The sequence below is a fragment of the Lissotriton vulgaris genome, chromosome 2_1 (assembly GCF_964263255.1).
Source record: "Lissotriton vulgaris chromosome 2_1, aLisVul1.2, whole genome shotgun sequence".
Classification (NCBI taxonomy): domain Eukaryota; kingdom Metazoa; phylum Chordata; class Amphibia; order Caudata; family Salamandridae; genus Lissotriton; species Lissotriton vulgaris.
Window position 1 is genome coordinate 786,225,558 of NC_141687.1, and position 12,493 is coordinate 786,238,050.

A 12,493-nucleotide genomic window follows, 5' to 3' on the forward strand; every position below is an offset into this window, starting at 1 on the left:
CCAATATCTGAGTGGCTGGATAGCTGCCCCCAGGTCAGTGGGAAGAAGAAAAAGAGGCAGTATCCCCCAGTGCGCCAGGCCCAGTACCTCAGAGAACAGGAGGCTATTGGCGCTTCATATTGGGGACTGCAGTGCCTAGGCCAAGGTGCTCGTCGTCACTGTGTCCTGCCACCACGAGGGCTTGCACAGTTAGGCAAAGAAGGAAGGGTGCAAACTGATGTGCCACCCAGGATACCCAAGAGGGTGCACGCTTAGATGCACCCCCCTGGGTCAAACGATGGAGAGGCTTGGCTAGAGGGCCCCACACAAAGCCCAGCAGGCTGTCTAGGGAAGCCAATGGAGCATCCACTAGGTGGAGGCGGCAGTTCCCTTAAGGGTCACAGGCCTCGTGCCACCATCCACTGTGTCCAGTGGCAGCGGAGTAATCCTCATGTACCCAGGTGGCCACACTCCCCAGGAGGCATGTCAAATCCTGCAGCCGTGCAGTGGCGTGGCCTAGACCCTCTCAGGTCTTCGGGCGCTGGCTTGTATTCCAGGCTCCACTGAATAAGCAGGGGGTCAGGAGAGGGAAGGCACTAGTGGGAGCAGCTGAGGAGAGCCAGTGTTTGTCGTGTTAGACAAGGATGGTGGGGTTTGACTCTGTGGCACTGCCTGGATCCAGTTGTGGTCGAGCTATCCACATGTGTTCAGGTAGCTACCCTCCCCAGGCCCAGACCCATCCGACCTCTGGGTCCCAGCAACCAATCCAGGCTCTGTTATGCAGGCAAGTGGCCAGGCGAGGAACAAGCTCTAATAAAAGTGGCCGGGATGGGTTTATGCCCACCGCGCTAAGCAAGGATGGTGAGGAAGGCATTTGCAGCGTGCCCGGGCCCATCACGGCAAGCAGACCCCAGCAAGGCTGCACGGGCCTCAGGTAGGGGTATGGAACCCGTGCCTGCACCCGGGATTGCCCCGCCTCCTCCACAAAATCAAGCGCCCTCAGGCCCCAGTGCAGTGCTCGACAGTGCCCGCAGGATTGTGAAGTCCTCCGCAGCTGGTATGTGGGAAGGGGGGCTGGCTGTGTGTGTGTGTGGGGGGTCAAGCGGCGTTCCTTGTCACTCCGCTGGTTGGACACAACAGCCGGTGAGCGAGGGCCTCTATCAGGCCAGAGCCCCGGGGAGCACTCCCCCACAGGGCCTTCAACTCAGCACTCCTTAGTTCCTGTCAGTAGGCGCCTCCGCAGGAGGGCAGGAAACCAGTCAGGGCATGTGTGGCGCCACACTGGCCCAGTTCCAGCGGCGACCACATGGAGCCACCTTGCGGCGACAGGCCTTGATTAGGTCCACGCTGATACTTTGCTTGCAGCCATCAAATGGCTCAGCATAGACAAAGGCAGCTGCAGGGCAATCCCGGGAGCAAGATAGCATGCACAGGTGTTTCAGATGGATAGCGACATCCAGGATTAATGCCATATAAGGGGCAGCAGTGCAGAGCTTCCCTAGGATGCCTCTGCTATCTTGGCCTGGCTAGCCACGTCCCCCTTGAATCCTGTATCTCATTTTTGCCGTTTATACATTAAACAATCACTTTATTATAATGCTTTTGTCAGGACACAAGTGTGAGCCTGACCTTAATATGGATACCCAATTGGGTTTTCGTTATCAAATTGGGACAAGCTGATCCCAAGATGGTCACCTGAAGTCTTGCAAAATCAACAGCAAAGTTCACACTGTCACAAACCTTAGGGCAGCCATCTTGAGGTCAAGTTGCTTAAACGTCTAAAAAGGAAAAACCTTGCCTATGCTGCCAATGATTGCTTTTCTTCCTCTTCCAAAGGTTTGCTTACTTTACATTTTGGGCATCTATTGACTTCCCTGCCATGCCACGGATGGACTGGCTCCAACTCTATGCCCCTTCTAGATCTTGGGATGCTTCTGAGGGCAGCCCCTCACTTTATACACTGCCACTTCCAAATCCATGCAGTGGTCCATCCCTTTCTTCCACACCACCAATGACAGAAGAGCCATGGCCTTGAACTCTGTTGCTATGTCCCATTTTGCTACTGTCAGTCCTAAATATAACAAGGACAAGTTATACCTATTTCTGCCTGAATCATCCATGCAATGGAGGAGGGTGATTCTCTGGTCCATCGCACCAGAATCTATCCAACTCGGGACAGCTCCACACTGTATGAATAAATGTGTCCTCGCCCGCACCACATCAAAGACATTTTTTAGCTGAATGAGCCAGAGCCTGGTCACAATGGCAGCCTCGCAAGGCATCCCCAGAACTTATGTCCAATCCTTGTTCTCTATTGTCCCTACATCTGCCTCCCAGGTCATGCAGAGGTACCAAATGCATCGGGTTGGTTGGAGACAAGCATCTGGTAGACTTCTGCGACTTTGTGGTCACCTAGTTCGCCCATGAGAATTTTCCCCTCTAATGGAATAAATTCAGGAAGAATAGATGAAAAAGTGGTATCAACTTGTCCAACGGGTATTGCCAGAAATAAAAAATATTCCTTTTGTGAAGGTGATAAAATACAAAGAGGCCCACTGAGTCCAGAGGCAGACAAAATGCTGAGCAAACTTGTAAATTAAATTAAAGTAAATTAATTTATTTCTGTGTGATTTTATTCCCACAATGGTTGTTTCATATTTCTGGTTTATCCTTATGATGCCCTGAATAAATAAGTTCAATAGGTTAAAAACTTCGACAATTGGACTAGTGGACCTCTATATCTAATGAATTAATCTCCATGTACTCATCTTGGGACATCTTATGCTGAAGGCTCGTACTCTATGTGCATGCTGGTACTAGCGCGGCTCATGCCATCAGACATTGATTTTAAAAATACGGGCCTCTCCCCCTGTGGAAAACCTTTCCCAGCATCACGGCGCTCGCATCTGTTATACCTCTGAGCAACTAAAGGAGATCAAAGTAAGGGCTCCCTCACCTCGTTGTCTCGTTGTCTGCCTTTGCCCCTTGTTTCTTGTCACACATGTTTACCCACACCTTGTTCCTCATGCACTTTTATACTCCCTGCCCCTCGCCCCCTTACTCATCCCCCCTCACTTAAGCTCCGGTCCCCTTACCGTGCAGCTCTCATAAATGCATGTTCCCTACACAAACATAACCTTGAAATCATGGAGCTGATCACGAACTAAGAGCTGGACATTCTGTTCATTACGGAAACTTGGGGTGATGTGTCATCAGGGCCGGATTTCTGCTCGGCTATACCGGAGGGTTTCTGTGTGTCAAGACTAGATAGACCCTCAGGCAAGGGCGGTGGACTCGCCATTATCCATAAAGCCCTATACCCTATAAAAACAGAACCCATTCCCAGTCTGGACTGTGAGGCACTCAGGTACTCATTTCACTGAACAAAAACCAAGTGTTCAAAGGTACACTCCTCTATCGGCCCCCCAGGCTCATGCAAACGTTTTCTTTCAGCCCTGGATGAGATGATAGATCCATTGATAGGACCATCGGACTATACTATTCTAGGAGACTTTAACTTTTACCTAGAATCCCCCACCGACAAAGATACGGTCCAACTCACCACGGATCTGCTAGCGGTAGGTTTACATCGGCTAGTATCAGTCCTGACGCACCAAGCAGGCCACTTTCTTGACGGGTTGTTTACTAACAGCCCTGAGATATCGCTGCTTAAGGTGCTCCCCCTGACCTGGTCAGACCACAATGTAGTTATCTTTAGCTTGAAGGCTCACGACCCCAACCCACCACAGTCTAAAGCGCAAATCTCGCAAAGCATCCGAGATTGGAAAAACCTAGACACCCCTCTTCTCACTCACACCCTTACCACCTCCCCCTACGAGGCGTCCTCAAATCCCACCAAGGCTTCCAATAGGTACCAGGACTGGCTCCTGGACGCCCTCAGCTCGGTAGTCCCTACTAAATCAATTTTTCCAAATCGATCCACTCCGTCTGCGCGATGGTTTTCAGAGGACCTCAGACTGCAGAGGCAGCACTGCAGGTACATCGAGAGACACTGGCGCAAACACTATAGTCCTTAGGACAAACAATGTTTTAAAGATGCCTTAGCCATATACAAGCGTTCTATAGTTTCTCATAAGAGTGCCTTTTTTCTATCCCAAATCGAATCCGCCCAAAACTCGTCCAAGAAGCTGTTTCAAATAGTCAATACCCTCTCTATTCCCCCATCAGGCCCCTCCATTGAGCCATCTCAAGACCTATGTGACTCCTTAGCCGACTATTTTGCCACCAAGGTCACCAATATATACTCATCTTTCTCCTCCCTAACCCACTCAGAAGGCCCTGTCCCCCGACCTTTGCCTACTTCTGCCAGCCCGACCTTTCCACTCTTTCACCCTGTCTCGGCTGAAATAATCAGTAAACATGTGGCCACTATCAGATCAGGCTCCCCCCCAAGATCCGTGCCCACCTTCTGTATTCAATCTTCTCTCTGAAACCATTACTCCTCCACTCACAGACATCTGTAACTCCATGTTCCTCTCAGGTGACTATCCGGAGATATGAAAAAAAGCAGTAATAAAACCTCTGCTAAAAAACCATCCTTGGACCCCTCGGAATCAGCCAGCTACAGACCTATAGCCTGCCTCCCTTTACCAGCTAAGATATTCGAATCCCTCATGAATCATCAGCTTTCGGAATACATCAATCAACACCACTTGCTGGATGATACCCAGTTTGGGTTCAGGCAAGGCCACGGTACAGAAACCGCATTGATAAAAATGTTTGACGAGATCGGGACAATCCTAGACCAAGGCGGGGCGGCGGTCCTCATATTGTTAGATCTTTCCTCCGCCTTTGACACGGTCGATCATTTGACCTTGATCGACTGTGTCTCAACCTTAGGGGTTAATCACCTAACCAGAGATCTTGTGGCTTCTTTCCTGGCTAACCGCACCCAATCGGTGAAACTGGGCACATTTTACTCGCCCATCTTCACCTTGCCATGCGGAGTGCCCCAGGGATCATCGCTAAGTCCGACATTATTTAACATCTATGTGTGGGACTTGGCGAGGGTCATAAAATCACATGGGCTGAGTTTAACCACCTATGCAGATGACACCCAATTGGTGTTGACCGTGCATAAGGATGGGGCAGCGGTCGCCTCGAGATTCCAGGAGGGCATGCTAGCCATAAGCTCCTGGATGCCGAGGAACTGCTTGAAATTAAACTCAGACAAGACCGAGGTCATGATCTTTGGCAACCTCTCCCCGGGATGGTCTGACAACTGGTGGCCAATTGAAATGCCCCCCCCCCCCCCCCCCCCAGAACCGGTTGCCAAGGTCAGAAACCTTGGGGTCATGTTTGATGTCAAACTGACATTCCATCACCACGTCAACACAGTGGTTTCCTCCTCTTTTTTTACGCTAAGAAAAATTAAAGAGCTACTCCCATACCTACCTGCAGCTGCAGGAAAAACCCTCATAACCACCTTAATCTTTTCCAAATTGGATTACTGCAACGCCCTCTTGTTGAACGCTCAGGAACAGGTTCTAAACAAATTGCAGTCTATCCAAAACACGGCAGCCAGAGTCTTACTTTCCATTCCCAAACATCAATCCGGCTCGGCAGCCATACGTCAACTCCATTGGCCGCGTGTCAGAAGCTGCATAAAATTCAAGGCTCCCTGTATTGCCTACAAGGCTATTCATAATTCCGGACCACGATTCCTTAGAAAGGCTTTCGCGATCTATACCCCCAATAGGCCTCTTCGTTCATCATTGACCTGTCTCCTACCAGTCCCATGAACCAGAACAGTCTCCTGGGGAGACAGACGCTTCCTAGTGGCCACCGCGAGGCTCTGGAACACCCTCCCTTTCCCCATCAAGACCAGCCCCACCCTTCTAACTTTCCGGAAACAACTGAAAACCTGGCTCTTTGACCAATGACCTCCTTCAGCGTGATGCATGTCTACTTGATAATCCTATGTGACGAGACACCTTCAGGTATTTGCGCGCAATACAAATTTAATAAACATAAACATAAACATATTCAGTTTGTTGCACAGCACTTATTCACTTTCATTGCACTTATGTCACTCTGCAGTTTCACCTCGCCAAATCTTGGGGGACCTGCTTTAATACTGTTTACTCTAACGATTTAATATATTTGAATTGACTAGTTGATTTATTCTATTAAATTTTTGTTGGAATTCTGATGATTCAATCTTGAATTTATAAAGCAATCTTTTCTCCAGCCTTGGAAGTCTAGTGTGGCTCATTTTCGTTAGATCTCTTCCTTCTGACCTCTGCAAATTCCAGTCTTAAGCCTGCCATCTGGCTGGGGCACAAAATGTGGGGGTAGGTACACCTGGCATTCCTTACTGATCTGTTCTCTCTTTGAGATCAGTTTGATTTACCCAGCTCCCTCTGCAGGACCCATCCTCCTCAGCTTTAGAGCTCTCTCCATCAGATAACCTTTGCTCCTGCCAGGTCAATTATCAACTAATCAAAGATGCCTGGCTAAGCCTGTTTAGGTTGACCAATCAGCAGAGACCACTAGAAGGCTCGATTTGGGCTTACAGAAGAGAAAGTTTTATAACTTCTCTTGTGTACAAATTATGATAAATTCAACAGTGGCAAGTTGTTGAATTTATCAATACGAATCGATTAATTCCTTGCATGATATTTACTCTTTTCCTAGCAATAGTTATAACTAAATGAAATATTTGCAATGTTAGCCTATGGAGCTAACTATCAACAATGGGGAAAATGAAATGGTCAGTTTTTTCCTCACCAGGGTATATAAAACATATTTTACAAGGTTCCTGCTTATAGTTACATGGCCCCCACCCCTTGGACACCTATTTATTTATTTATTTATTTTTGGCAATTTTTAAAGCGCTGCAATTACCCGTAGGTGTCTCGGCGCTGGCAGCTAAAGGCTAACTAACCAGATAATAAACAATGAAACAGTGAATAAAGGGAGACCTTGGGGTGCCTAATATGCACAAATAAGATTGATTATCACTTTTAAAGTGCCCCTACCACCAAAGTCAAGTCTGCATACAATTTACTTCTGAAGACAGTCTGCAAAGCGAGTTTGCCTTTAAAATGACAGCAGGCCCTCAGCAGCGCAAACATGCAAGTGCAAGAAATCTGCTGTGCCTCTAAACTTCCATGCCCTATTATATACTAGCTAAGTATAGGTATTTTGAATCCCCAAGTCCTATTACATTCTAGGGACGTATACGGTCTGTCAATAACGATTGTGAAAATGTACTTTTGAGACAGGCTGCAAGCCAGAACTGCCTTTAAAATGACAGCAGGCACACAGCAGCACACACATGCAAGTGCAGGAAATCAGCTGGGCCTCTAAGCCTCCATGCCCTATTATATACTAGAGACTTATAGGTAGGTTTTACCCCCTGGCCCTATTATCTACTTGAGACTTATAGGGTCTGTCATTGCCGATTGTAAATGTACCCTAATGCATGTACCTTTTTAAATATAGCACTGGCCCTGGGCCTGGTTAGGAGAGCCAGGGTACAGTCAGTTACCACCAGTATCATTTAGCAAACAAATGGGTGTGAACAGTGCAAAAGGATGACTTTCTAACACTTGCTCTGGGATATTGCCAAAGGAATGTTTGGATTTGCAGACTGGGTTACAAATGATGGACTGGAATATGGCCCAATCAATTGTCAGTAGCGGACTTTAATCTATCATTCCTCCTATCAATTTGTGTTTGTTAAAGTAGGCCCCAGTATGATAAGTATGCCCAGACATGGGTCTTATGATAGGTATGCCCAGACATGGGCCTTGTGCTCATTGTGTCATAGCACTCAACCCCTCATGAAGAAGCCCAAGTAAGCTGAAACCAGTCTGGGTTCGCTTGTGTTCCCATTCGGAGGGAACCTGGCCTAGCAGTTTGGACTGGAATGTCCCTGCTGGATCAAGACCAAGAGTGAGCTTCACGTGGCTGCTCTTTGTTAAGCGTGGCACAGTAAGTGAAAAATTATGAACTGAAATGAGGACAGAGAGATTGCCAGTGGCTGAGATTAATTAAAGCATTCCATACATTCCCTAATAGTTTATTGCCAAGTTAAAACTGGCTTTGGCAAAATCAATGTCAGGCTTTAATGCACAAATATATTCAAGCAGCATCCCTGCCTGCCTGGCTGTATGTTTTGGGTGAATGCATTAACACAAAAGGCGACCTACTGGCTTTGACAATGCTTGTTTCTTTGAAATATATTTTCTTTCTAATCCCTAAATGTGCTGTCTTCCGCGTTTGTCATTTTTATGTGTGCTTTTGCTAAACGTTTCAATGATTTCTCGCTTGTCAAAGAATCCCTCCTCCTGTCGGCGGTTCATGCTGCTTTCAGTGTATTGAACTGGTCTCAGATCAGTGTTCTCTTCAATTATCTGGTCAGTGTGGAGCTTCCCAACAATAGGCTGAGGTGAAAAGAGGAGGGAGGAGTGGAGCCAGGCAGGCTTAGCCCCGAACTCACCTTCTTGCTGAGGCAGTTTAATAGCAGCAAACGAAGCAAAAAGCCCAGGCCACGGTCCCAAATATAAATGCAGACATTATGGTATGTTTAGTGGTGAAAGGATGACAAGTCTGGTCTGCAGGATCACTTCTGAGCATAGCAAATTACACCACTGCTCAGGGTTTTAAATGAAATGGAAGAAATATTGGAATGTACAGCATGTGCCACAGAATTAGTGAATCAGAAGGCAACCGGTGTTTAATAATTAATGATTTTAAATTATCTGTAGCGTTACATAATTATGCACCTGTATATTAGGCGCATGGTTTTAAATCCACTGAGCTAAGACATCTGCACACTCCGAGCAGCGCTAACTTGGTTGAGTGGTAATAGTGTGTAAGTATAGGCCTTAACAAATGGTTAATGGTATCAATTACTGCAGAACTGAGACCACATTTTAAAGAAGAGTCTTTTTGAAGTTTATATTAGCAATAGAAGAAAAGGTCTATGTGTAAAAGTGTGACTGTAACCCAAGAATGTATGTTACGATATTAATATGGTGGGAGTGCAGCTACTGATCAGCAGATGCCTGCACGTCAGGACTAGGCCTGGGCAAAAGTTTAACTATGCCATGTACTTGGATTAATTTTGGTAATCTCGTGTTACTCTTGCGATGCAATGACCGAACATTTTACAATTACACCTTCTTGCAAAAATTAGAGTAATTTGGGGGGGGGGGGGGGAATCCTTCGCCAAGAACAAAGCACAAGCAGCCACTGGCTGCTGCTGACTTTCTGTTGCATTTAGTTCTATTTTTTAGCAAACACCATTCTCCTAGCATTTTCAGGTCCATTTTGGATGCGAGGAATCATTTTGAGCAAATAAAATTCCACTAAATGCTTGGTTTCGCCCTCCACATAATTCAGCATATTCTCATGTAATTTTGTTGTCATTTTGCATAATTCTGATACATCAAATTACGCGAGGTACACCCACCCCTAATGGGGAGAAAATTAGGTGATTTGAGAGTATATGCAATTGTCCATGAGGGAAAACATGACCCCTTTGAGTTTTTGCAGGATTTTTGAGTTTCTAAAAAATACTTTTACAAATCTGCTCCCACCCTCCCCTACCTCTCTCTATAGAGAACGTCTCTATTTGTTTTTGTTTATGTCCATATAATCTTCCCTCTGGTTCCCTTACTGCTGCCCGGGCATTTAAAACTCCTGACTCGCACAGCCCAATATTTCATTGTCCTTTTCTGCTTGCAAATGAAGCTGAGACGGGGCCAGTTCAGCCTTGAGGGTCACCAGACTATGTAAACTACGTACTATACGCTCGTTGGTATTTGATGTGAGCATCTCCACTGTAAAACCCATCATGGGAACACAGCCAATTAAATCCTTGCACAGCCGTGAACCGCGCCATCTGCGCCCGCAGCCCAGTCGGTCTGATAAACATTAAACAGCGGTGCAGGAGGGCTTGTGGCCTTTTGTGACCAGCTTGTATTGATTAGGGCGCTACGTGTGCGTTTCCTGGAGTGAAAGGACCACCTGAAAAGGGCCGGCGTTAAATGCTCCAAATAAACAGTTCAGCTCGCAACAAACAGATTTATCAGTGTTTTCAGTCATTCAGTAGTTGACTTAATTGGCACTGACACGCCTTGATGCTGTAGAAATGGGGCCTCTGATGGACGAGGCTTTAGAGAGAGGAAATGAAGATATCCATACACTATTTGTATTTACACTGTATCAGTTCCCAGGTACTACTGACAGAGGTGCAGAAAAAAACACACACACATATATATATATATATATATATATATATATATATATATATATATATATATATATATATATATATATATATATATATATATATACACACACACACATATGCATATATTATATATGTATGTCTGTATATATATATATATATATATATATATATATATATATATATATATATATATATATACAAGGTTTGAAATGCAATAGCAAAATGTAAATTCAAGAATGCTGCTCCAATTAATTTTGTTTAACTTTCGTTGGTTTCCCTTCTCACCCTAATTAAGGTTAACACAGGTCATGGGCGCATTGGCTGGTGCACATGTTGCAGCAGACCCTGCGTCTACTGTTTGCATATGAATGCATTTAAAGAGTATTTACTTTTCATGTTTTACGAGCTTCACCTGAAATAAACATTCCTCGATCGTCAATTACTATTACCTTTCTGCGTTCTGAAAGTTCAGTGAATGAATGATTGTTTGTGTACTGCTGTCATTCTGAGAACACCGAGGTATCATTCCCAGGGCTGAAGCAAGGCTCCCCAAGACCACTCAGGGTGGATGCTGTCATCTAGAAAAACGTGTCCATCTCTTCTGGATTCTGAATGGACTGAGCGCAGAAAGCGTTTTACGAGGGTAAATGTGTTGATCTAATTCTATCTCGCAGATGATTTATATCAGTGTAAAAAAAAACTCCCAGGGTGGTGTCGTTTCCGCATTCTTAAATGCAGAAGTTGGGGTGGCAATATCGAGTTTAAGGTTCCCTGTGTTCTGCAAAATACAGTCAACACACACATACTGGTAAGTTAAGAGTATCCGTAAACAATAAACAATTTGCTAGTAGTTTCCTGTACTGAAAACTCAAACAATGGTGGTGCTACCAAAGGTGTCTTCTCAGTGTGTGAAAGGTGAGGGAACTCTCCACATTTCATTGTGATGTGTAGGGAAGGGTTTTAACCAGAAAAAATGTTTCCCTTTAGAGAAAAAAATATGCTTTCAAATGCATATTACTGCACAATAAATCGTGTGGAATATTTCACCTTGTGTATATTCAGCCACCGTACTTTTTGTCCCTCGGAGCACTCCTGGAATTTCTTCGTATATACTTGGGATTCTTTATGAAGCGGTTAAAGTTTGGGATGTACTCCAAAGGCAGTAGCGTTTCTGATTTGTTGAACCTGGGGTTGAGGGTCGCCCCCGTCAGACCACCACTGATAGGCGCTGATAATTAGCGGACAGTATTGGTTTTCCTTTAGGAAACGTGCAAGATTACAAAGTCTGCACTCTGCAGCATTTATAAGATTACAAGAAAAAACAATATCATGTTCTGACAACTCTCTGACGCTCTCACTCTAATTAAATACTAAAAGCTCTTCTCAAGTCATTCGAGGGAATGTGGGAACATACAAAGCCCGTCTAAGACTGCAGGCTGCGTTGACTGTGCATTTCATGCATTTCTTCATTTTGGAAACTTTTTGTTTTCCTTATGTGTTTACTTTACGTAAACGTGTAATGGCGGTGATTCTCGTCCTCCCAGAGCGATGTCTCACACTGCGAGCCTGGGAGGAACTGTCCAAGCAGGCGCGACAAACCCTCCTTTTCCTTCGATTCTGTCCGCCTGAATTCCTAATATTTTATAGTTACATAATGTAAAATGAAATATGTATCATGCTATAGCTGTGGTTAAAAACAGAGCTAAACCCTTGTTGTGAGGTTTACTTTTCTTGGACATTTTCATTAAGTAGTACAGCTTAAAATGCGCACTGGGTCCAAATAAATGAGATGTGGATAAATGAAAACGATAATTAAGATTAAAATTCAGAATAGGATTAAACACCCTCAGAACACAAGCAAATAAATGAACAGGGCGCTCGAAAAATACCATAACATTCTGTAATGTTATACCAAGAAGTTGATGCAGTGCAAGGATCAGCTGCGTTACTGACCAGCAGGGGGAGCTCTCGCACCGGAATCTCTTGGACGGCGGGCGCATTACCTGGTTGGGCTGCATGTATTCCTCCAGATATGTGCGGCACAGTCTCCTGTCCCAGTCATCGGTGATGTGACCGCCGTACATGATCTCGCCGAACAGGAACCGCAGGTCCTCCCAAGGTATCTGAACACAACACGGAAGAGACGTTATCATAATAAAAGCAACTCACAACTTCGAAAGAAGAACAAAACAAGCGCAAGGCTTCAGCGGCGTTTCTGACAGCATTGTTAACGCTGCAAAGCTCTACAATGGTGATAGCATCACACATGCACGTTCTCTGGATCACAAA

At 45.4% G+C, this 12,493-nt stretch overlaps 1 protein-coding gene across 1 annotated transcript in view; it reads right to left on the reverse strand.

The window, feature by feature from the left end:
• The window catches only part of LOC147731161 (dynein axonemal heavy chain 11-like), a 1,538,124-nt gene that overhangs the window by 361,429 nt on the left and 1,164,202 nt on the right, over nt 1-12,493 (reverse strand). The window contains exon 41 of the mRNA XM_086956147.1: nt 12,208-12,327. Coding sequence (XP_086812273.1) covers nt 12,208-12,327 — 120 coding nt within the window. The remainder of the gene's footprint in view (nt 1-12,207; nt 12,328-12,493) is intronic.